Source organism: Rattus norvegicus, chromosome 10, assembly GCF_021556685.1.
Source record: "Rattus norvegicus strain SHRSP/BbbUtx chromosome 10, alternate assembly SHRSP_T2T, whole genome shotgun sequence".
In the NCBI taxonomy this organism is placed as follows: Eukaryota; Metazoa; Chordata; class Mammalia; order Rodentia; family Muridae; genus Rattus; species Rattus norvegicus.
The window spans coordinates 8,518,395-8,545,072 of record NC_141543.1 but is presented as its reverse complement, the minus strand read 5'-3'; the positions used below and the strand labels follow the sequence as shown (position 1 = coordinate 8,545,072).

Below are 26,678 nucleotides of genomic sequence, written 5' to 3'. Positions count from 1 at the left end.
TCTTTTTTTCCTTTTTAGATAGCGCAAGGGGGGACACCCCAATTGTGCAGGCTCTGGGAGACGTTCCGCAAGCCAATTTTTGTCGGGAGGACCCGGCAGTTGGCAGTCAAAGAGATCCGACTGTGACTTTCCATAATCAAGGAGACGGAGAACTTCTCCTACCCAGGCGGTGGATTTAAGATCCAACACAGTCCGAGGTTGCGTTCAGCTGGATATACAAGTCTAAGCGCGGGCGCTCGTGCATGCACACATTATTTTTTTCTTTTTGTAATTTCATTTTTTTGGTTTGGTTCTTTTTTTCTTTACCATAGGACAGTCCATGTCCACTCCGTTGAGTCAAACTTTGAATCATTGGTCAGAGGTTAAAACGAGAGCCCAAAATTTGTCTGTGACTGTGAAGAAGGGACGATGGCAGACTTACTGCACCTCTGAATGGCCAGCATTCGGAGTGGGCTGGCCATCTGAAGGCACTCTAGACCAGACAATTATTTCATCCATTAGAAGAATTGTTTTTCAGCCGGGGCCCGGATCTCATCCGGACCAGGTCCCTTATATCGTAGTACGGGAGAATCTAGCCTCCGATCCTCCCTCGTGGCTTAGATCCTGATCCTGGCCACCCCTTTCTTCGTCCTCTCACATATTAGTAGCGCAGGAGTCCCTAACGGAGAAGAAGACGGTCCCTAGAATTTACCCTGACATCGAGGGCCTTCTTGAAGAAGATGAGCCCACACCATCGGCACCCAACGCCCCCCCCTTATCAACATGACATTGACAAATCAGAAGGCCCTGCCGCCGGAACCAGAAGTCGCCGAGGGGCCAGCCCCGAAGGACCTCCCCCTGTCCCCACCTTCCCGCTCTGAGCTTATGGCACCCCTGTAGATCCCCCTGATCTACAACCCTTGCAGTATTGGCCTTTTTCCTCTGCTGATCTTTACAATTGGAAAACTAACCATGATTCCTTCTCCGAAAATCCTTCCAGTTTAACTAACCTCATAGAGTCTCTAATGTTCTCCCATCAGCCCACTTGGGACGATTGTCAACAGCTTCTACAGGTTCTTTTCACCACTGAGGAGAAGGAGTGGATCCTCCTTGAGGCTCGGAAACATGTCCCGGGGCCAGATGGGACCCCTACCCAGATGCCCAACCTCATTGATGCTGCCTTTCCCCTTGACCGCCCCCCTTGGGACTACAACACAGCTGAAGGTAGGGAGCAGCTGACCACATACCGCCGGGCTCTGGTGGCAGGTCTCAAGGGGGCAGCTCGTCGCCCCACCAATCTGGTCAAGGTAAGAGAGGTGCAACAGGGACCCACAGAAGCCCCCTCTTGTTTTTAGAGAGACTTCTAGAGGCTTACTGGAGATACACCCCCTTTGACCCTATGTCAGAGGGACAGCAGGCAGCAGTAGCTATGTCCTTTATAGGCCAGTCCTACCCAGACATCAAGCATAAGTTACAGAGATTAGAAGGCTTAAAAGATCTTTTTTTTTTTTTGACGGTAACATCCTTTAGATTTATTTTCTATATTTAAGGAAGCTTCTACAGCAGTAGATTTCAATATGCATTTTAGTTTCCACTTTAGCCATACTCCCATTCTTTTTTTTTTAACAAAGAGAGCTTTTTATTAACTTGAGTGTTCCTTATTTACATTTCGAGTGTTATTCCCTTTCCCCGGTTTCCAGGCAAACATCCCCCTAATCCCTCCCCCTCCCCTTCTTTATGTGTGTTCCCCTCCCCACCCTCCCCCCATTACTGCCCTCCCCCCAACACTCACGTTCACTGGGGGTTCAGTCTTAGCAGGACCAAGGGCTTCCCCTTCCACTGGTGATCTTACTAGAATATTCATTGCTACCTATGAGGTCAGAGTCCAGGGTCAGTCCATGTATAGTCTTTAGGTAGTGGCTTAGTCCCTGGAAGCTCTGGTTGATTGGCATTGTTGTTCATAAGGGGTATCGAGCTCCTTCAAGCTCTTCGAGTTCTTTCTCTGATTCCTTCAACAGGGGTCCCGTTCTCAGTTCAGTGGTTTGCTGCTGGCATTCGCCCCTGTATTTGCTGTATTCTGGCTGTGTCTCTCAGGAGCGATATACATCCGGCTCCTGTCGGCCTGCACTTTTTTGCTGCATTCATCTTGTCTAATTGGATGGCTGTATATGTATGGGCCACATGTGGGGCAGGCTCTGAATGGTGTTCCTTCTGTGTCTGTTTTAATCTTTGCCTCTCTATTCCCTGCCGAGGGTATTCTTGTTCCCCTTTTAAAGAAGGAGTGAAGCATTCACATTTTGATCATCTGTCTTGAGTTTCATTTGTTCTAGGCATCTAGGGTAATTCAAGCATTTGGGCAAATAGCCACTTATCAGTGAGTGCATACCATGTATGTCTTTCTGTGTTTGGGTTAGCTCACTCAGGATGATATTTTCCAGTTCCAGCCATTTGCCTACGAATTTCATAAAGTCGTTGTTTTTGATAGCTGAATAATATTCCATTGTGTAGATGTACCACATTTTCTGTATCCATTCCTCTGTTGAAGGGCATCTGGGTTCTTTCCAGCTTCTGGCTATTATAAATAAGGCTGCAATGAACATAGTGGAGCACGTGTCTTTTTATATGTTGGGGCATCTTTTGGGTATATGCCCAAGAGAGGTATAGCTGGATCCTCAGGCAGTTCAATGTCCAATTTTCTGAGGATCCTCCAGACTGATTTCCAGAATGGTTGTACCAGTTTGCAATCCCACCAACAATGGAGGAGTGTTCCTCTTTCTCCACATCCTCGCCAGCATCTGTTGTCCCCTGAGTTTTTGATCTTAGCCATTCTCACTGGTGTGAGGTGAAATCTCAGGGTTGTTTTGATTTGCATTTCCCTTATGACTAAAGATGTTGAACATTTCTTTAGGTGTTTCTCAGCCATTCGGCATTCCTCTGCTGTGAATTCTTTGTTTAGCTCTGAGCCCCATTTTTTAATAGGGTTATTTGTTTCCCTGTGGTCTAACTTCTTGAGTTCTTTGTATATTTTGGATATAAGGCCTCTATCTGTTGTAGGATTGGTAAAGATCTTTTCCCAATCTGTTGGTTGCCGTTTTGTCCTAACCACAGTGTCCTTTGCCTTACAGAAGCTTTGCAGTTTTATGAGATCCCATTTGGCAATTCTTGATCTTAGAGTGTAAGCCATTGGTGTTTTGTTCAGGAAATTTTTTCCAGTGCCCATGTGTTCTGGATGCTTCCCTAGTTTTTCTTAAATTAGTTTGAGTGTGTCTGGTTTGATGTGGAGGTCCTTGATCCACTTGGACTTAAGCTTTGTACAGGGTGATAAGCATGGATCGATCTGCATTCTTCTACATGTTGACCTCCAGTTGAACCAGCACCATTTGCTGAAAATGCTATCTTTTTTCCATTGGATGGTTTTGGCTCCTTTGTCAAAAATCAAGTGACCATATGTGTGTGGGTTCATTTCTGGGTCTTCAATTCTATTCCATTGGCCTATCTGTCTGTCTCTGTACCAATACCATGCAGTTTTTATCACTATTGCTCTGTAATACTGCTTGAGTTCAGGGATAGTGATTCCCCCTAAAGTCCTTTTATTGTTGAGGATAGCTTTAGCTATCCTGGGTTTTTTGTTATTCCAGATGAATTTGCAAATTGTTCTGTCTAACTCTTTGAAGAATTGGATTGGTATTTTGATGGGGATTGCATTGAATCTGTAGATCGCTTTTGGTAAAATGGTCATTTTTACTATATTAATCCTGCCAATCCATGAGCATGGGAGATCTTTCCATCTTCTGAGGTCTTCTTCAATTTCCTTCTTCAGTGTCTTGAAGTTCTTATTGCACAGATCTTTTACTTGCTTTGTTAAAGTCACTCCGAGGTACTTTATATTATTTGGGTCTATTATGAAGGGTGTCGTTTCCCTAATTTCTTTCTCGGCTTGTTTCTCTTTTGTATAGAGGAAGGCAACTGATTTATTTGAGTTAATTTTATACCCAGCCACTTTGCTGAAGTTGTTTATCAGCTTTAGTAGTTCTCTGGTGGAACTTTTGGGATCACTTAAATATACTATCATGTCATCTGCAAATAGTGATATTTTGACTTCTTCTTTTCCGATCTGTATCCCCTTGACCTCCTTTTGTTGTCTGATTGCTCTGGCTAGAACTTCAAGAACTATATTGAATAAGTAGGGAGAGAGTGGGCAGCCTTGTCTAGTCCCTGATTTTAGTGGGATTGCTTCAAGTTTCTCTCCATTTAGTTTAATGTTAGCAACTGGTTTGCTGTATATGGCTTTTACCATGTTCAGGTATGGGCCTTGAATTCCTATTCTTTCCAGGACTTTTATCATGAAGGGGTGTTGAATTTTGTCAAATGCTTTCTCAGCATCTAATGAAATGATCATGTGGTTTTGTTCTTTCAGTTTGTTTATATAATGGATCACGTTGATGGTTTTCCGTATATTAAACCATCCCTGCATGCCTGGGATGAAGCCTACTTGGTCATGGTGGATGATTGTTTTGATGTGCTCTTGGATTCGGTTTGCCAGAATTTTGTTGAGTATTTTTGCGTCGATATTCATAAGGGAAATTGGTCTGAAGTTCTCTTTCTTTGTTGTGTCTTTGTGTGGTTTAGGTATAAGAGTAATTGTGGCTTCGTAGAAGGTATTCGGTAGTGATCCATCTGTTTCAATTTTGTGGAATAGTTTGGATAATATTGGTATGAGGTCTTCTATGAAGGTTTGATAGAATTCTGCACTAAACCCGTCTGGACCTGGGCTCTTTTTGGTTGGGAGACCTTTAATGACTGCTTCTATTTCCTTAGGAGTTATGGGGTTGTTTAACTGGTTTATCTGTTCCTGATTTAACTTCGGTACCTGGTATCTGTCTAGGAAATTGTCCATTTCCTGAAGATTTTCAAGTTTTGTTGAATATAGGTTTTTATAGTAAGATCTGATGATTTTTTGAATTTCCTCTGAATCTGTAGTTATGTCTCCCTTTTCATTTCTGATTTTGTTAATTTGGACGCACTCTCTGTGTCCTCTCGTTAGTCTGGCTAAGGGTTTATCTATCTTGTTGATTTTCTCAAAGAACCAACTTTTGGTTCTGTTGATTCTTTCTATGGTCCTTTTTGTTTCTACTTGGTTGATTTCAGCTCTGAGTTTGATTATTTCCTGCCTTCTACTCCTCCTGGGTGTGTTTGCTTCTTTTTGTTCTAGAGCTTTTAGGTGTGCTGTCAAGCTGCTGACATATGCTCTTTCCTGTTTCTTTCTGTAGGCACTCAGCGCTATGAGTTTTCCTCTTAGCACAGCTTTCATTTTGTCCCATAAGTTTGGGTATGTTGTACCTTCATTTTCATTAAATTCTAAAAAGTTTTTAATTTCTTTCTTTATTTCTTCCTTGACCAGGTTATCATTGAGTAGAGCATTGTTCAATTTCCACGTATATGTGGGCATTCTTCCCTTATTGTTATTGAAGACCAGTTTTAGGCCGTGGTGGTCCGATAGCACGCATGGGATTATTTCTATCTTTCTGTACCTGTTGAGGCCCGTTTTTTGACCAATTATATGGTCAGTTTTGGAGAAAGTACCATGAGGAGCTGAGAAGAAGGTATATCCTTTTGCTTTAGGATAGAATTTTCTATAAATATCTGTTAGGTCCATTTGGCTCATGACTTCTCTTAGTCTGTCTACATCTCTGTTTAATTTCTGTTTCCATGATCTGTCCATTAATGAGAGTGGGGTGTTGAAATCTCCCACTATTATTGTGTGAGGTCCAATGTGTGTTTTGAGCTTTAGTAAGGTTTCTTGTACATATGTAGGTGCCCTTGTATTTGGGGCATAGATATTTAGGATTGAGAGTTCATCTTGGTGGATTTTTCCTTTGATGAATATGAAGTGTCCTTCCTTATCTTTTTTGATGACTTTTAGTTGAAAATTGATTTTATTTGATATTAGAATGGCTACTCCAGCTTGCTTCTTCTGACCATTTGCTTGGAAAGTTGTTTTCCAGCCTTTCACTCTGAGGTAATGTCTGTCTTTGTCTCTGAGGTGTGTTTTCTGTAGGCAGCAGAATGCAGGGTCCTCATTGCGTATCCAGTTTGTTAATCTATTTCTTTTTATTGGGGAGTTGAGGCCATTGATGTTGAGAGATATTAAGGAATAGTGATTATTGCTTCCCGTTATATTCATATTTGGATGTGAGGTGCTTATGTTTGTGTGCTTTCATTCTCTTTGTTTTGTTGCCAAGACGATTAGTTTCTTGCTTCTTCTAGGGTATAGCTTGCCTCCTTATGTTGGGCTTTACCATTTATTATCCTTTGTAGTGCTGGATTTGTAGAAAGATATTGTGTAAATTTGGTTTTGTCATGGAATATCTTGGTTTCTCCATCTATGTTAATTGAGAGTTTTGCAGGATACAGTAACCTGGGCTGGCATTTGTGTTCTCTTAGGGTCTGTATGACATCAGTCCAGGATCTTCTGGCCTTCATAGTTTCTGGCGAGAAGTCTGGTGTGATTCTGATAGGTCTGCCTTTATATGTTACTTGACCTTTTTCCCTTACTGCATTTAATATTCTTTCTTTATTTTGTGCATTTGGTGTTTTGACTATTATGTGACGGGAGGTGTTTCTTTTCTGGTCCAATCTATTTGGAGTTCTGTAGGCATCTTGTATGCCTATGGGTATCTCTTTTTTTAGGTTAGGGAAGTTTTCTTCTATGATTTTGTTGAAGATATTTACTGTTCCTTTGAGCTGGGAGTCTTCACTCTCTTCTATACCTATTATCCTTAGGTTTGATCTTCTCATTGAGTCCTGGATTTCCTGTATGTTTTGGACCAGTAGCTTTTTCAGCTTTACATTATCTTTGACAGTTGAGTCAATGATTTCTATGGAATCTTCTGCTCCTGAGATTCTCTCTTCCATCTCTTGTATTCTGTTGGTGAAGCTTGTATCTACAGCTCCTTGTCTCTTCTTTTGGTTTTCTATATCCAGGGTTGTTTCCATGTGTTCTTTCTTGATTGCTTCTATTTCCATTTTTAATTCCTTCAACTGTTTGATTGTGTTTTCCTGGAATTCTTTAAGGGATTTTTGCGATTCCTCTCTGTAGGCTTCTACTTGTTTATTAATGTTTTCCTGTGTTTCCCTAAGGGAGTTCATGTCTTTCTTGAAGTCCTCCAGCATCATGATCAAATATGATTTTGAAACTAGATCTTGCTTTTCTGGTGTGTTTGGATATTCCATGTTTGTTTTGGTGGGAGAATTGGGCTCCGATGATGCCATGTAGTCTTGGTTTCTGTTGCTTGGGTTCCTGCGCTTGCCTCTCGCCATCAGATTATCTCTAGTGTTACTTTGTTCTGCTATTTCTGACAGTGGCTAGACTGTCCTATAAGCCTGTGTGTCAGGAGTGCTGTAGACCTGTTTTCCTCTCTTTCAGTCAGTTATGGGGACAGAGTGTTCTGCTTTCGGGTGTGTAGTTTTTCCTCTCTACAGGTCTTCAGCTGTTCCTGTGGGCCTGTGTCTTGAGTTCACCAGGCAGCTTTCTTGCAGCAGACAAGTTGGTCTTACCTGTGGTCCCGAGGCTCAAGTTCGCTCGTGGGGTGCTGCCCACGGGCTCTCTGCAGCGGCAGCAACCAGCGAGATCTGTGCCGCCCCTTCCGGGAGCTTCAGTGCACCAGGGTTCCAGATGGCCTTTGGTGTTTTCCTCTGGCGTCCGAGATGCGTGCAGAGGAGCAGTCTCTTCTGGTTTCCCAGGCTTGTCTGCCTCTCTGAAGGTTCAGCTCTCCCTCCCACGTGATTTAGGTGCAGAGAACTGTTTATCCGGTCTGTTTCCCTCAGGTTCCGGCGGTGTCTCAGGCAGGGGTCCTGCCGCTCCTGGGCCCTCCCCCACGGGAGCCCAGAGGCCTTATACAGTTTCCTCTTGGGCCAGGGATGTGGGCAGGGGTGGGCAGTGTTGGTGGTCTCTTCCGCTCTGCAGCCTCAGGAGTGCCCACCTGATCAGGCGGTGAGGTCTCTTTCCCACAGGGTCTGGGAGCAGAGAGCTGCTGCAGGCCGGGATCCGCGGGCGTGGGACCTCCGGCAAACACAGGACGTGCCCGGTCCTAGATGAACTCTGCCTCTGTGTGTCCCGATCTCACCAGGCAGCTCTCTTGCAGCAGACAAGTTGGTCTTACCTGTGGTCCCGAGGCTCAAGTTTGCGTGCGGGGTGCTGCCCAAGGCAGCTTAAAAGATCTTACAGTAAGAGACTTAGTTAAAGAGGCAGAGAAAGTGTACCATAAGAGAGAGATGGAGGAAGAGAAGAGAGAGAGAGAGGAAGGAAAGGGAAGAGAGAGAAGATGAGAGAGATAGACGCAGGGACCAGAATTTGACTCATATACTGGCCGCAATAGTACCTGAAGGAAACAGAAATGTAGGAAGGAAAACAGGGAACCTGGGCAACCCATGCCACCAAGATGACTTGGCCACACTGAACTGGAAAAGAATGGTGGACAAAGATCAATGTTGCCTCTGCAGGATGAAAGGACATTGGACCAGAGACTGCCCAAACAAGAAGGAAAAGATGCAGGGTCCTAAGACCTTAGCCCTAAGAAATGAAGATGACTAGGACAGTCGGGGCTCGTATTCCCTCCCCGAGCCTAGGGTAACTTTAGATGTGGAGGGGACCCCCGTGGATTTCCTAGTTGATACAGGGGCAAAGTTCTCAGTTCTACAACACCCTATGGGAAAGCTTACAAACAAGACCAGTATGGTGGTGGGAGCAACCGGCACGAAAATACATAAATGGACAACAGCCCGCCACGTCAACCTAGGGGCCGGCCAAGTATGACATTCTTTTCTAGTAATTCCTGAATGTCCCACCCCCTTGCTCGGAAGAGATTTGTTGACCAAGATGAATGCCGAAATACAGTTCTCTCCAGACGGACCCCAAGTGAAGTGGCACCCCTCCAGGCCGGTATGGACTTTAACTCTTAAACTAGCTGATGAATATCGCATGTATGAAAAAGGTAACAAGATGCACAACCCACAATGGTGGCTTTCAAGGTTCCCTGAGGCCTGGGCAGAGACAGGAGGAGTTGGGGTGGCTTCCCAAGTACCTCCCATAGTAGTTACAGTCAAGTCGGGGGCCACCCCCATCAGCGTACGCCAGTACCCTATGAGCAAGGAGGCGAGGGAGGGTATCCGGCCCCACATAAACAAGTTTTTACAGCTGGGCATCTTAACCTCATGCCGGTCCCCCTGGAACACCCCACTGCTCCCAGTGAAGAAGCCCGGAACACAAGATTACTGACCTGTCCAGGACCTAAGAGAAATTAATAAACAAGTAGATGATGTTCATCCTATAGTGCCTAATCCCTATACCCCCCCCCCTTAGCACTCTGCCACCAGAGAGGACATGGTATACTGTCCTAGATCTTAAGGACGCTTTCTTCAGTCTGAGATTACATCCCTCTAGCCAACATCTGTTTGCCTTCGAATGGAAGGATCCAGAGACGGGACATTCTGGACAACTGACCTGGACCAGGTTACCACAGGGATTCAAGAATTCACCCACCCTCTTTGATGAAGCTCTACATCGAGATTTAGCGATTTTCAGATCTAACAACCCGCAGCTGACACTGCTTCAATACGTTGATGACCTTCTTCTGGGGGCCAAAACCCAAGGTGAGTGCCAAAAAGGAACTGAACAATTACTATCTGAATTAGGCCATTTAGGATACCGGGCGTCAGCGAAGAAGGCACAGTTGTGCTGCACCGAGGTGACCTACCTGGGCTACATCCTCCGAGATGGAAAGCGGTGGCTCACTGAAGCCCGGAAAAGGACTGTGCTCCAGATACCAACACCTCAAACGCCTCGACAGGTGAGAGAATTCCTAGGCACCGCCGGGTTCTGCCGGCTTTGGATTCCTGGGTTCGCCGCACTGGCTGCCCCACTCCACTCTTTGACCAGGTCAGAAACTGAGTTCCAGTGGAAACCCGAGCACCAAGCGGCTTTTGATGCCATCAAAAAGGCCTTATTGACCGCACCCACTCTGGTCCTACCAGACTTAACCAAACCTTTTACGTTGTTTGTAGACGAGAAAGCAGGGGTGGCAAAAGGACTGTTAACCCAGACCCTGGGCCCCTGGAAGCGGCCCATGGCATACCTCTCTAAGAAACTGGATTCAGTGGCTAGCGGCTGGCTGTCCTGCCTCAAGATCATCGCGACAGTGGCCATTCTGGTAAAAGACTCTGATAAACTAACATTAGGCCAGCCAGTGACGATCATAGCCCCACATGCCTTAGAGAGCGTCATCCGACAGCCCCCTGACAGGTGGATAACCAATGCCCGCCTGACTCACTACCAGAGCCTCCTGTTAAATGATAGGATCTCTTTTGGCGCTCCTATCGTCCTGAACCCAGCCACGTTGCTTCCCGAGGCAACAGGACAGAAACTAATACATGTGTGTACCGATATTTTGGCTGAGGTCTCTGGTGTCAGAGAGGATTTGACTGATGTTCCCCTGCCAGGCTGCCCTTCCTGGTTCACAGATGGCAGCAGTTTCTTGATAGAAGGAAAGAGAAAGGCTGGAGCGGCAGTGGTAGATGGGAAAAGGACCATTTGATCCAGTGGACTGCCAGAGGGCACCTCAGCCCAGAAGGCAGAATTAATAGCCCTCACTCAGGCATTGAGACTGGCTGAAGGAAAAAACATTAACATCTACACTGACAGTCACTAAGCCTTCGCCACTGAACATGTTCATGGGGCCATCTACCGGCAGAGAGGACTCTTGACATCCACGGGAAAGGAGATTAAAAATAAAGATGAGATCCTCAGCCTCCTAGAGGCTATACACCTCCCAAGAAAGGTAGCCATCATCCACTGTCCCGGGCATCAGAGGGGACAGGATGCTGTGGCAAAAGGCAACCATATGGCAGATGCCACTGCCAAACAGGCCACACTCGGGGGTGTGATCCTGCCCGTAGTAGGTGAAGAGCTCCCTCCAAACCTAAGAGACTCCAGTTTCCAATATACCCCAGAAGAACTAGAGGAGTTTCACCGTTCAGACTGGATTCAAGGCTTTTCTCCTTACGGTGTGGCAGAGACAACAGATGGCCAACAGGTTCTTCCAGACCAACAAGGACGTGAGTTCATTGCTAATCTCCATCATCTGACCCACTTAGGCACGAAAAAGCTGATAGAGCTCGTGAGATCCTCTGAATACCACGTCCAGAGACTGCCGGACATAGCCCAGGAGGTTGTGCAGAATTGTCAAGCCTGTGCCCTTGTCAACTCCAATAGACCCCCGTCTCTCCATGGCAAGAGGCTCAGGGGAGATAGACCGGGGGCTCATTGGGAAATTGACTTTACAGAAATAACTCCAGCTAGGTATGGTAATAAATATCTATTAGTGTTCATAGACACCTTCTCAGGCTGGGTGGAAGCATTCCCTACCCACTCAGAAACGGCTCAAGTGGTGGCCAAGAAGATACTGGAAGAGATCTTTCCGCGGTTTGGACTCCCCAAGGTAATCGGGTCTGACAACGGACCTGCTTTTGTTGCCCAGGTAAGTCAGGGGCTGGCCAGTCAGCTGGGGATTAATTGGAAATTACATTGTGCTTACAGACCCCAGAGCTCAGGACAGGTAGAAAGAATGAATAGAACCTTAAAAGAGACCTTAACTAAATTGGCCTTAGAGACCAGCAGGAAAGATTGGACAGCCCTCCTTCCCTTCACCTTGTTCCGCACTCGGAACACTCCTGGGAGGTTCAAGCTGACACCGTATGAGATCCTATGGGGCAGCCCACCCCCTATCGGTGAAGCGGGGGGAGTACATGATCCTGACCCCCCTCTTTCTCAACCCCTCCTTACCTGCCTCAGGGCTCTTGAGATTGTCAGGCGCCAGGTGTGGGACTTGCTGAAGGAGACCTACGGGATGGAGAGCCCCGAGATCCCACACGGATTCCAGGTTGGAGATCTGGTTCTAGTCAGACGACATCGAGCTGGCAACCTTGAACCTCGTTGGAAAGGACCCTACTCGGTTCTATTCACCACCCCAACCGCTATAAAGGTCAATGGAATAGCCGCCTGGATCCACGCATCGCACGCTAAGAGAGCTCCCAAAACCCCTGAAGATGAATGGACTGTGGAAAAGACTCCTAACCCTCTTAAGCTTCGCCTCCGCCGCCCCACCGCTTCACTCCGGGAGATGACATCGAATAAGGATCCACATTCCCCCCGACAACTGACTTGGCAAGTTTTCTCCGCTACCGGAGATTTGATATGGTCTGTCACGGGTAAACGTCCCCTCTGGACCTGGTGGCCACCGCTGTACCCGTCCTGGTGTAAGCTGGCTGCGGGAGCACCAGGGTGGGGCTTAGAGGCTCTGGCCCCTGATGAGGTGAATGACATGCTAGATTTCTCACCACACATTTACACCTCCCCCCGGTTCGGAGGACCTGGAGCTGTACGTGCTCCACTCCCGAAACCCGATGCCAGCTGCCGGACTCCTGGGGCTAGGGCAGAACTCACTAAGACCCCCTTCTATGTCTGCCCGAAGAACAGGCCCCTCAGGTCTGATATGTGGAAGTGTGGGGATGAATCACATTTTTTCTGCTATTATTGGGGCTGTGAGACTACCGGACAGGCCAATTGGAACCCCACATCTACTTGGGGTTCTATAGATGTCAAGTGGGCCAAGGACAGAGTTGCCACCCTTAACATTACCTTTACCGAAATGGGGAGAAAGTACACCAAAGATTGGCTCCAGACCCGACGCTGGGGGCTGCGTCTCTACGTAGCTGGGGCAGATCCTGGAGTCCTGTTAGACATTAGACTCAAGGTAGAACCTGTTAGCCCCAAAGCTATAGGTCCTAACCCTGTCCTCAAGAACCAGAGACCTCTCACTAGAGCCAGAATCAAGGTTACTACTACGCTGAAACCTGAGACTTTTGAGCCAACCGGAGACACAACCACACAAGGTTACCTGTCTCCCCACCTGCCAGATACACAAGAATGTATGTTTAAGTTGATCCGGGGACTTTCCAGGCTTTAAACCACTCCAATCCTAATTTGACTATGGAGTGCTGGCTTTGTCTTTCAACAAGCCCCCCTTACTATAAGGGAATAGCGACCTACGCCAATTTTACAAAATAAACAAACCCAGAGGCCTGCCTCCACACCAACAAGCCCCGATTAACCTTAACTGAGGTATCAGGAGAAGGGACCTGCGTGGGTAAAGTTCCTTCCACCCACAGTCACCTATGTCGCTGTTTTCCCTATCCATACTTCCCCCGGCACGACTTCTTACCTAATTCCTCCCCCAGGGTATTGGTGGGCCTGTAGTTCCGGCCTCACTCCCTGCCTGGCTGATTCAGTGATCAATAACATTTCAGATTACTGTGTAATGCTCCAGTTGGTCCCGAGAATCTGTTATCATCCTCCCGGAGAATTCCTGTCTTTATATGAACATGCCCCTAGAATCAAAAGAGAGCCCATCTCGTTGACCCTGGCTATACTCCTAGGCTTGGGGGTGGCTGCTGGGGTGGGCACCGGGTCTGCTGCTTTAATCACCAGACCACAACAATTACAACAGGGCCTGACAGCTCTAAATTCTGCTATCTCTGAAGACATTGAAGCCCTGGAAAAGTCCATTAGTCATTTAGAAGAATCCCTAACTTCCTTGTCAGAAGTCGTGCTTCAGAACAGAAGAGGGCTAGATTTATTATTCCTAATAGAAGGAGGATTATGTGCTGCCCTGAGGAAAGAATGTTGTTTCTATATTGACCATTCAGGGATTATTAAAGACTCCATGGCTAAACTTAGAGAAAGGTTGAATAAGAGACGACGAGAACGAGAGGCCACTGATAGCTGGTTTCAAAGTTGGTTTAATAAGTCCCCATGGCTCACCACCCTGTTGTCAGCCCTCGCAGGTCCCTTGATAATTCTGCTCCTCCTGTTCACTTTAGGGCCCTGCATCATCAATCGTCTTATAACCTTTGTCAGAGAACGGATTAGTGCTGTACATGTCCTTATGCTAAGACAACATTATCAGGCTGTGCGAGGTGAGGAGCCCCTAGATGCTGAGCCTATTATGTAGTTCCAAGATTTGAACTACTCACAAAAAGAAGAGGGGAATGAAGAACTAGAGTTTCAAAAAGGTTAATCATTATCAGAGCCCGGACGTGCAGGGCTGGATGAGCCTAAGGGAGAGTCAGAGATAGGACTTGCCGGACCAGCTATCAGCCCCAAGGACACTGACCATCTGGAGCCATCCCCTCCCCTTCCTCCACTCCCCTGAAGTGAGTCATTTCCCCCCTGAGTGAGATAAGCCACCCTGCCTGCATTGCTGAGCTGCTAGATAGCACGTACTCCTTGCTGATGTAATTTCGCGCCAAAAGTAACTGTGCACCATTTGAATTGGCCAATCATGTGTAACTGCGCGAATGCCCCTAACCTCCCCTATATAAACCCTGCGTTTGGAAGCTCGGGGTCGATTCCTCTGTCTCCTGTGTGAGATATGTGTCGACCCGGGATCCCGCTAATAAAGTTACCTCTTGCTGTTACATCAAGACCGGCTACTTGTGATTCCTGGGGGCACCCCACCCCGCGATTGGAGTGAGAGACGCGGCCCCCGTTCAGGGAAGCGCTCTTTCAACACCAATGTAACAAAATATCTTAATATATAACAATATACAAAGGTCTATGCAATGTGACATTATTGGCTATAAAACGTTCTTTGGTATTCAGTAATCTATTTGTTATTCCTATTATTCCCATACTATTCCTATATTTCCCCTTTTTATCAACCTGTCTCCCCCTACATAAGAAAAAAATAAGGAGACACACCTCCACTTGCAATCTCAGACCAACACTGCTCTATACCCCACAGTTCCATATATATATATATATATATATATATATATATATATATATATATATATTCTGGGAGACCTGCTCCAACCTGGGATATACAGGTAAGACTCCTATACCCCAATGCTCCTGCCTGCTAGGACCCCAGCAAGCCTACCCATGAGCTCTGTCCTGTCCTATCAGAGCTCTGTCTTCTCTCTGGTTCACCCTTCCACCTGCAATCTCAGAGCAGCAAACCGCTCTGCACTCCACAGCTCTCCCTGCTCCTAGGAGGCTTGTTCTAACCAGGGACTACCAGACCAGCCAACACTAAACACAGCCAGATGACAAAAAGCAAGCACAAGAACATAATCAGCAAAAGTCAGTGCAATATAGAACAATCGGAAGCCAGCTGTCCCACTACAGAAAGCCATAGATATCCCAACGCACCTGAAGAACAAGACTGTGACCTTAAATCTCATCTTAAGAAGATAGAGGCCTTTAAAGAGGAAAGGAATAAAGCCCTTAAAGAAGTGCAGGAAAATACAGTCAAACAGTGAAGAAAATGAATAAAAGTGTCCAAGACCTGAAAATGGAAATAGAAACAATAAAGAAAACACAACTGGAGGCAACCCTGGAGATGGAAAGCCTAGGAAAGAGAACAATAAATATAGATCCAAGCATCACCAACAGAATACAAGAAATAGAAGAGAGAATCTCAAACATACAAGAAATTGATACATCAGTCAAAGAAAATGCCAAATCTAAAACGTCCTAACTAAAAACATCCAGAAAATTTGAAACACCATGAAAAGACCAAACCTGACAATAATAAAAATGTAAGAGGGTAAAAAAAAAAAACTCAGTTCAAAGGGCCAGAAAATATCAACAAAATCATAAAAGAAAACTTCTGTAACTGAAAGAGATGGCTATAAACATACAAGAAGCCTACAGAACACCAAATAGGTTGGACCAGAAAAGAACAACTCCTGCCACATACTAAGCAAAACACTAAATGTACAAAAGAAAAAATAGTAAAAGGTTCGAGAAAAAAGTCAAGTAACATATAAAGGCAGACAGATCAGAGTCAACAGAGACTCTAAAAGCCAGAAGATCCTGAACAGACCCTGAGAACCACAAATGCCAACCCATACTACTATACCCAGCAAAACTCTAAATCACCATAGATGGAGAAACCAAGATATTCCATGGCAAAACTAAATTTAAACAGTATTTTTATACTAATCTAACACTACAGATGATACCAAAAGGAAAAGTCTAACAAAAGAAGGGTAACTATACCCAATAAAACATAAGAAATTAATTATCTCACAGCAAAACCAAAAGAAGAGAATCACACACATATAGTATCACTACCAACATCAAAATAACAGGAACTAACAGTCATTGGTCATTAATATCTCTTGACATCAATGGACTCAATTCACCAATAAAAAGACACAGGCTAACAGGGTGTACATATAGACAGGTCCCAACATTCTGCAGCATACAGGAAACATACCTCAACAATAAATATAGACACTATCTCATAGTTAAAGGCTTGAGAAAGTGTTCAAGCAAATGGATCCAAGAAACAAGTTGGAGTAGCAATTCTAATGTCTAATAAAATAGACTTTCAAACAAAAGTAACCAAAAGAGGTAGGAGAAGGACATTTCATACTGTAAGCTTAGATTTTTCAAAATGTACTTCAGTAAGGGTTCTCAAATGTTTTGATCCTCTTTTAGTCCACTGTCCAAAGGTAGGGGAGAAATAATGGGAAATAGGACAAGGGGATATGGACCTGTTTAGAAGTAGTTCTTTGAGGTAATTCCATCTCCATTGTCAGAATACCAGCAGCCCAGTTCAGGAGTGTCAGGATATTAAACAGCAATTCAGCAGCAGTGACATAATCCAGCAGGAACAGCCAGGTCTCTGCTGAATTGGCATGAGTCAGCTGGAGGAACTAGAACCAGCCAGAACGCCAGGAGATGTTGTGAGCCATGCCTCATTCGGTGAAGCAAAGATGGGAGATCAAGCTATGCAAGCACACCATCACTGTCCACTGAGTCCTAGTTATGCTCTGTCCAAACATGTGTCCTCTCACCGGTGAGTCTTGCCTCAGCAAACATCTCATGAACTTGCCTCAGTAAAATACCATGTGAGACTGCATCATACGACATACCAGAACCTTCCACTTCATTGTACTCATCAGAGGAAAAATCCACCAAGATAATGTTCAATTCTAAACATCTATGCTTCAAATGCAAGGACACCCACATTCATACAAGAAACTTCACTAAATTTCAAAATACACATTGAAACCCAGACAATAATAGTGGAGGTATTCAATACCATATACTCACAAATAGATTATTGAAACAGAAAGTGGGCAGAGAAACAATGAAACTAACAGACATTATGAACCAAGTATAACAGAAGTATACAGAACATTTCACCCCAAAACCTTGTCAGAGCCTCCTAGGTTTGACCCCTGCTGAGCCTGGCTGATGCTTGTGGAACCGACATACCTGGGCCACACCTGGGCGGTGGTCAATTCGCTCCTGCCTTTTGCTTTCTCTGCCTTTGTCCTCGAGATTTAGGCTGGTCTTCTGGGATTTCTCCCTAATTAATTCAGGTCTCATAGTCATAGTCAGTCTTTTGTCAGGAGTCAGGGTTTCCCACTGTGCTTCCCAGATATTTTCTACCTGGGGAACTTGGGTATATAAGTGGTGAATAAAGCTACAGGAGTCTCTCTCTCTCTTCCTCTTCTGGCTTGACACGAATAACCTGTGTGTGTGTGTGTGTGTGTGTGTGTGTGTGTGTGTGTGTGTGTGTGTGTGTGTCTGTGTGTGTGTGTGTGTGTGTGTGTGTGTGTGTGTGTGTGTGTGTGTTTCTTTAATCCCGCAGGCTTTCCCCTGATTCTCGGTACTGTGTCAGTGCAGGCGCCGACAAAACCTCACAAAACTTTCTCCAAATTTGACCATACAATCAAGCACAAAGTGAGCCTCAACAGACACAAAAAGATTGAAATAACCCCTTGCATTTTATCGAATCACTATGGACTTCAACAACAGAAACAACAGAAAGCCTACATATTCATGGAAATTGAACAACTCTCTACTTAGTGATCACTTGGCCAAGGAGGAGAAAGAGTTACAGACTTTCAGTTTCAGTCAAAATGAAGGGACAACATACCAAAACTTATGGGACACAATGAAAGCAGCACTAAGAGGAAAATTCATAGCACTAAATGCCTTCATAAAAAAAATTGGAAAGATCTCATACTAGCAACTTAATAGTACCTGAAAGCTCTAGATCAAAAAGAAGCAAACACACTGAAGAGGGATAGATGGCAGGAAATAGTCAAACTCAGGGCTGAAATTAACCAATTAGAGCAAAGAGAACAATACAAAGAATTAAACAAACCAAGGGCTGGTTCTTGGAAAAAAATCAGTAAGATAGACAAACTCTTAGCCAAACTAAAAGGCATTATCCAAATAAAAAAAAGTCAGAAATAAAAGGGGAGACAAATAGAAACTGAGAAAATTCAAAAATCATTATGTCTTACTTCAAAAGTCTGTACTTCACAAAACTGGAAAATCTAAACGAAATGGATGGTTTTCTAGACAGATGCCATTTACGAAAGCTAAATCAAGGTCAGGTAAACTATATAAATAGTCCCAAAACCCCTAAGGAAATAGAAGCATTCATTAAAAATCTAAAGAAAAAAAAAAGCCCAGGGCCACAGAGTTCTAGTGCAGAATTCTACCAGATTTTCAAAGAAGAGCTAATACTAATACTCCTCAAACTATTCCACAAAAGAGCAACAGAAGGAACACGACTTAATTCATTCTCTGAGGCCACAGTCACCCTGACACATAAACCACACAAAGACACAACAAGGAAAGAGAACTTCAGACTAATTTCGCTTATGAACAGTGATGCAAAATTATTCAATAAAATTCTAGCAAACTGAATCTAAGAACACATCAAACACATCATTCACCACAGTGAAGTAGGCTTCATCCCAGAGATGCAGGATAGTTCAATATATAAAAATATCCATCATTATATAAACAAATTCATTATATAAACAAATTCAAAGGAAAAAGTCACAAGACCATCTCATCAGATATGAAAACGCCTATAAGAAAATCCAACACCCCTTCATGTTAAAACTCTTAGAGAGATCAGTGATTCAAGGTATACACTTAACCACAAGAAAAGTAATATACAGCAAGCCAATATTTAACATCAAATTGAAGGGGGAGAAACTTGAAGCAATCCCACTAAAATCAGGGATAAGACAAGGCTGCCACTCTCTCCCTATCTCTCCCAATGTAGTACTTGAAGTTCTAGCTAGAATAAAACAACAAAAGGAGATCAAGGGGATAGAAATTGGAAAGGAAGAAGTCAAGGTATTACTAACCACAGATGATATGGTAATATAAGCAACCCCAGAAATTCTATCAGAAAACTCCTAGAGCTGACATATCACTTCATAAAAGTGGCTAGATATAAAATTAACTCAAAGAAATCAGTAGACCTCCTTTGTGTAAATGATAAACCAGCTGAGAAAGAAATTAGAGAAACAATACCCTTCACATGACCCACGAACAGTATAAAATATCTTGGTGTAACTCTAATCAAGCAAGTAAAATACCTATATGACAAGAACTGCAAGTCGTTGAAAAAAGACATTGAGGAAGATCTCAGAAAATGGAAAGATTTCCCGTGCTCATAACAGGTAGGATTAACATAGTGAACATAGCCATCTTATGAAAAGCAATCTTCATCAAAACTCTGACACAATTTTTATAGACTTTAAAAGAGAAATTCTCAACTTCATACAGAAGAGCAAAAGCCCAGGATAGCTAAGACAATTCTGAACAAAAAAGAACATCTGGGGGAATAACCATCCCTGATCTCAGAGTACAAAGTACACTGAACTACAGAGTAATAGTGATTAAAAAAAATTCATGGTATTGGTAGAGAAACAGAAAGGTTGATGAAGTGGAATTGAACGGAAGACCCAGAAATAAAGTCACACACTTAGGAAGACTTGATTTTTGACAAAGAAGCCAAAATTATACAATGGAAAAAAGAAAACATCTTCAACAAATGGTTCTGGTCTAACTGGATATCTGTATATAGAAGAATGCAAATAGATCCATACTTATCACTTTGCATAAAACTCAAGTCCAAGTGGATCAAGGACTTCAACATAAAACCAGATAGAGAAAGGGGGAAACAGCCTTAAATGCATTGGTACTGAAGACAATTTTCTGAACAGACTGCCAATGCCTTAGGCCATCTAAGATCAATAATTTATAGACAGGACCTCATGAAACTGAAAGGCTTTTGTAACACAAAGGACACTGTCAATAAGAGAAAACAGCAGCCTAGAGATTGGGAAAAGATCTCCACTAACCCTACATCCAACCAAAGGCTAAAAACCAAAACATATAAAGAATTCAAGAAGTTAGAGTCAAAACACAAACTTAAAAATGGAGTACAGAGCTAAGGAGAGAATTCTCAACAGAGGAATCTTGAATGGCCGAGAAGCACTTAAAGAAATGTTCATCGGGGAAATGCAAATCAAAATGACCCTGAGATTGCACCTCACACCAATCAGAATGGCTAAGATCGAAACTCAAGAAACTGCACATGCTGGTAAGGATGCAGAGAAAGGGGAACACTCCTCTATTTTTGGTGGGATTGCAAACTTGTATAGCCACTCTGGAAATCAATCTGGTGGCTTTTCAGAAAAGTGGATATATTTCACCTGAAGACTCAGCTGTAATGCACCTGGCCATTTACCCAAAAGATGTTCCACGATACCAGAAAGACACGTGCTCCTTTAATTTCATAGCAGCCTTATTTGTAATAACCAAAAACTGGAAAAAATTCAGATGTCCCTCAACTGAAGAATGGATACAGAAAATGTTGATCATTTATACAATGAAATAATATTTAGCTATAAAAAACAAGGAAATCGTGAATTTTGCAGGCAAAATGAATGGAACTGTTAGGTAACCCAGACCCAAAAGAACATTCATGATATGTACTTACTGATAAGTGGATACTAAGATATCCATGATACACTCCCCAAATCCAAAGAAGTTAAACAAGAAGGAAGATCCAAGCAAGGATGCTTGAATCTCACTCAGAAGGAGGATTAAAATAGTCATAGGCAGCACAGGAAGAGAGAGATCTAGATGGGAAAGAGGAGAGATGGGGAAATTGGGTGAGGGGTGGCAGGATCAGCTTGAGGAGAGACAGGAGAGAAGGCCAGAGGGCCAGAAGGCCAGAAGGCCAGAAGGCCAGAAGGCCAGAAGGCCAGAGGGCCAGAGGGCCAGGAGAATGAACAGAAATATGCAGCTTCTAGGTAGGAATGGGGGGAATCTCTAGGAAGTGCTAGAGATCTGAGATGAGGGAGTCTCCCAGAAGTCCATGCATGTGACCTTAGATGAGACTCATAGCAGTGGTGATACAGAACCTGAAGAGGCCACCTCCTGTAGCCAGGTAGGACCACCAGTGAAGGAATAAGGATGCCAACTCCCACACAAAACTACTGACTTAAAATGTATCCTGTGTAAAGGAAATGAAGGGACAAAGATGGAGCAAAGACTCACCAACCAATAACTTGCCCAAGTTGAGACCCATCTTGTGGGCAAGCACCAATCCCTGACACTATTAATTATACTGTTATATTTCAAGACAGGAACCTAACATAACCTGTCCTCTGAGAGGCTTTACCCAGCAGCTAACTGAAACCGATGCACAGACACACAGCCAAACGTTGGAGGGAGGTTGGGAAATCTTATGGAAGAGTTGAGGGAAGGATTGGAGGCCCTGAAGGGGATAGAAACTGCACAGGAAGACCAACAGAGACAACTAACCTGGAGCCCTGGAGGCTCTCAGAGGCTGAGCCACCAACCAAAAAGTATACGTGGACTGGACCTAGACCCACACACACAAATGTAGCAGACATATAGCTCAGTCTCTATATGAGTCCCCCAACAACTGGAGCAGGGGCTGTCCTTATAGCTGTAACCTGACTGCAGAATCCATTCCCCAATAATGCTGCCTTGTCTGGCCTCAGTGGAAGAGGATGAAGCTAAACCTGTAGAGAATTCATGCAGGGAGAGGGGATAACTGGAAGGAGGGGTTCTACCTTTTTCGAGGAGAAGAGGAATTGGGATGGGGGAGGGACTCTGGGAGGAAGGTACTGAAAAAAAGAAAAAGAAAGAGATAAATCCCTAAGGTTTTTTTTTTTTTTTGGTTCTTTTTTTCGGAGCTGGGGACCGAACCCAGGGCCTTGCGCTTCCTAGGTAAGCGCTCTACCACTGAGCTAAATCCCCAGCCCCATAAATCCCTAAGTTTAACCTCTTATACTTTGGGTTTTTCTGCCCATTGAGGCACCCCCTTTCCTCAGACCTCCATAGAACATAATCCCCACCTCTCTCTACCTTTTATAAATACAACAATGTCATTCAAGAGAATGGCACTGCCACAATAAGTCCTTAAGACTTTGTAGCCCATAAGATTTACTGTGTATATATAGATATTCATGTCTCAGCTGGTCTCAGGGCTGTTTCCCTACAGAGGGATCAGCATATACACTACCTATCTTCTTGATCTTGCCAATTTCCCATTACCTGTCTTTAGTCAAGATCTTCAGGGGGTCTTCCCATGGTCAAATCTTATTTCTAATGATTTGGATGGAAGACATAGTTTTTCTTTTTCTGTTGGAACAAATGGAAAATTTCTCAAATGTAGCACATCTCCCTCTTTCTATTCTGAAATTAGAATTTTTATAGGCTTATATAATTTAGCAGTTCTTTTTAAAATCTATTGCTTATTAATAGCTGTGTTACCTGTCTTGTTGACTTTTAAAATATTTAAAGTCAACAAAGCACTCTTAATTTATCCCTGGGGTACTCTTTATCCCTTACATTCTATGAGCATCTTCTTTAAATTTTCATTAGATTTATCCATCATTGTTTGATCTGTAAGATTGTAAGACATCTCTGTAACATTTTCTATGTCATGATGTGAAAAAGCCTGCTGTATTTTAATGGATACATATAATGAAGCACCGTCAGTCCTAGCCTGCAAAGGCATCTCTAAGACAGTCATCACCTCTAATAGATGTGCAATCTCAGAATCATCTTTTTCAGAATTCAGGGCAGAAGCCCATTGGAATTCTGAATATGTATAAATAAACATGCTCTGGAACTACCTGTTTTAATGACATTGTAAGTTCCACATTGGATGCTCTTGAAGGTTTCCTACTTTTGGTTCAAAGAATCCTTTAATCTCTGTTCTATGGTCTCCAATATAGCATCTAACTTTTTCAGTCTTCGTTTTTAAAAGTCCATTTTACTTTGATCTCTTTTTAAAAGGATATATAAAAATTGTAATTATTATTGGACAATAATTATTTTATGTTGGTAAGTATAACAAAATTATTCATAATCTAGATATCTTGTAACATTGTGTCTTGTTTTTATTTTTAACACAGAAAATATGTATTTTCAAACCCTTCTTCCTTCAGAGATTTCACTTTTATTAAAATATATATGATATATATTAAGATATTATATATTAAGATATACATATATAATAAAATGTTATACCCATTTTAGAAGTTGGGGGCTTTGTAAGTCCTATTGTAGCTTTGGAAAGGGGTTCCTTATGTCTGTAGGCTTCTCAGACCAATAACATGTGTTTCTTAGATGCAGCATCAGGATAGATCCTGTTTTTGCATCTATTCTTGTTAGTCTGTGTTGGGGAATTGACACCATTGATGTTGAGAGATAACAATGAGCAGTGTTTAATGATTCTACTCATTTTGTTGTTGTGGTGGTGGTGGTAGTTATAATGGTGATGGTGGTGGTAGTTGTAGTGGTGATGGTGGTGGTGTGTGCGTGCGTGCGTGCGCGTGTGTGTGTGTGTGTGTGTGTGTGTGTGTGTGTGTGTGTGTCTGTATCTGTTTCACCTCTTTTGATTTGGTTGTCTAGGATTATTCCTTGTGTTTTGAGGTAAATGATTAACCTCTTTAACTTGCAGGTTTCCTTCTAGCTCTTTCTGTAGCCTGGATGTTGTTTTAATTTGGTTTTATTATAGAATGTCTTCTTTTCTCCATAACTAGAACTTTTGATGAATATAGTAGTCTGGGGTGATATCTGTGGTCTTTTAGAATCTGCAATGCATCTCTCCAGGCCCTTCTAGATTTTAGAGTCTCCACTGAGAAGTTAGGCACAGGTGTTACTCTAACAGATCTACCTATATTTGTTACTTTGTCTTTTTCCCTTGCTGCTTTCAATATTCTTTCTGTCCTGTATACTTAGTATCTTATTATGTGACAATGGGGCTTTCTTTTCTACTCTAGTCTATTTGATATTCTGTCTGCTTCTTTGTACATCCATAGGTATCTTCTTCTTTAGGTTAGGGAAATTTTCATCTGTGGGTTCGTTGAAAATAATTGTGTTTCTTTGACCTGGGCTTCTTTTCCTTCCTCTTTTTCTATTATTCATGGATTTGGTCTTTTTGTTGCACCCTAGATTTCCTAGATGTGCTCTTCCATTGTGTCATCCATGTTTAAGATTCCTTTTTCCTTCTCTTGTGTTCCTTTGGTGAGTCTTTCCTCTGAGGTCCCTGTCTGAGTTCCTACATTCTTTATTTCTCAATGTTTCCTGATTCCAGTCCTATTTTCATGTCTTAGACTGTTTTATTCATTTCTTTGTTTGTATTCTCATAGTTCCTTTAAGGAATTTATTAATTTATGTTTAAGGACCTCTATCTTATTCACAAATACTATTTTAAGGTCTTCATATTGTCCTCCAGCTGTGTTGTAATGCTCAGGGCCTGCTGTGGTAGGATTTCTAGGCTCTAGTGGAGACACTGTCCTGGCCCTTATTGACTGGGTTTTACTCTTGTATCTAGGCATCTAGATTCAAGATCTGGGTTTAGGAAAACTGTGATTCTAGGTGCTGATATCTGGTCTTGTCTTTGTTGGGTGAGTCTTTCATTCTTTGGTTTCTGTTGCCCTCTGTAATTCATACAAGAGTATGTGGCTATGTGTTGCCTAGTGAGAAATTCTTCTGCAATCCGGATAAGTGTGTGCCCTGTGGTTCTGGGTAAAATGTGTTCATAGGTAGTGAGAGGTGGCACTCAGAAATAGGGATGGGCTAGAAGGGGGGCCCAAAGGAGAACACAGGAGGAGGAAAGCAGGATATTTCTCCAGGATTTGCTTAGTTCCCAGAGAAATGAGGAGAGACAACAACAGGTAGTCTACAGGTAGCTACAGAGCTAGAGATGAGAGTGGGTGGTTGTATGTAGAGGAGAGGAGGGAGAGAGAAGATCTGAAGCTCATCTGTTTCAATGGCCTATTTGCTTCCTGGTTGCCAGGTTCCTAGAGAAAGCCTGTTGCAGTTTCAAGCTGAGGCACAGCAGTGGGGGGGGGGGTAGTTGCTGGAGGGGCATTTATATTTGGCCCACTGGAGGTGAAGATAGGGAAAAGGGAGGCTTACAGAACTGGGGATAAGGTCGGTACACTGGATCTGGAGGATGGAGGAAAGATGAAGATCTGCAGTTCGCCTGCCTACCTGTTCCTCTGGCTGGAGTGGCCTCTTGTATCTTCTAGAAAAACTTCTTAAAGATATAAAAAAGAAGAAATCTTGGCTTCTATGTCGCTTCTACTCCACCCGGTGCCCATGGCTGACATCACTAGTTGATCATAATTCAGCTGCAGAACTCTTACCACGAAGCAGCATTTTGGTAAGGGACTTCAGTTGAAAACTACCTTATGTTCCTTGCCCTAGTTAGTTAAGTAGTTTGTTGTTTGTTTTCAAGTTGATATAAGCTAGAGTGATCTGGGAAAAGAGAGTGTCAATTGAGAAAAGGCCAACATCAGATTGTCCTAGAGCCAAGTCTGTGCGACATTTTGTAAATCAATTGATTTACAAAATCAATTGATTGATGCGGGAGGGCTCAACCTATTGTGGGTGGTACTACAAATAGACGGTGGCCCTAGGTTGTATACAAAAGCACAATATAGCGTCTTCTGAAAAGAGGGGGTATCAATGGAGAAAATGACTATATCAGACTGGCCTGCAGGCAAGTCTGAAGAGCATTTTCTTGATTAATGAGCAATATGAGAGGGCCCAGCCCACTGAAAGTAGTGGCATTTCTGGGCAGATGGACCTGGATAATATAAGATGGCTGAGCAAATCACAGGGAGAAAGTCAGTCAGCAGCACTCCTACATCCATGGCCTCTATATCAGTTCCTCCCTTCAGATTCCTGGCTTGATTCCTACCCCGACTTCCTTCAGTGATGGAGTGTGGTGGTGATGTATAATTCAGATGAACCCTTTCCTTTCCAGTGCTTTCAATCATGGTGTTTATCACTACAACGGAGACCTCCTCCTTAGAGTTATCCTCTCACTTCACAAGTGAGAAAAGCTTAGCCTTTTGAGATTAAATATATGACCCAAGTCACAGGAACTAAAAAAAAAAATAGTAATAATAATCCTGACCCTCTCTATTAGTCATTTCAATACCCTGTCATTCTAAACTTTAATAAAACATGATTTAAACGGCTTATTCTTGTGTTCTAAAACAAAGACAAAGGAAAGTGTGTGGAATAAAATATAGGTCAAGCTGATACATAGAAAATTTAATTTCCCTTGCACATCACCAGGAATAGTTCTTTAAATGCCTTTCCTGTTTAGTGCTGGCAGACATAGTGCTTGAATGCAAGTCTTGTTTTTTAATTTTAATATTTATATTTAGTTTGTCTTACATGGTGTTTCCATTGCTGTGAAAAGACACCATGACCAAGACAACTCTTATAAGGACGACACTTAATTGGG

The 26,678-nt window shown here is 43.3% G+C and overlaps 1 protein-coding gene across 1 annotated transcript; it reads left to right on the top strand.

The window, feature by feature from the left end:
* The first annotated feature begins 313 nt into the window (after nucleotides 1-313).
* Nucleotides 314-13,001, top strand: LOC148002742 (uncharacterized). The gene is given in 7 exon segments (XM_087574834.1): nucleotides 314-595; nucleotides 720-1,323; nucleotides 1,326-1,466; nucleotides 8,186-8,282; nucleotides 8,284-9,331; nucleotides 9,333-12,537; nucleotides 12,631-13,001. Coding segments are annotated over 7 exon segments (5,742 nt in total). The 5' UTR covers nucleotides 314-319.
* The last annotated feature ends 13,677 nt before the right edge of the window (nucleotides 13,002-26,678 follow it).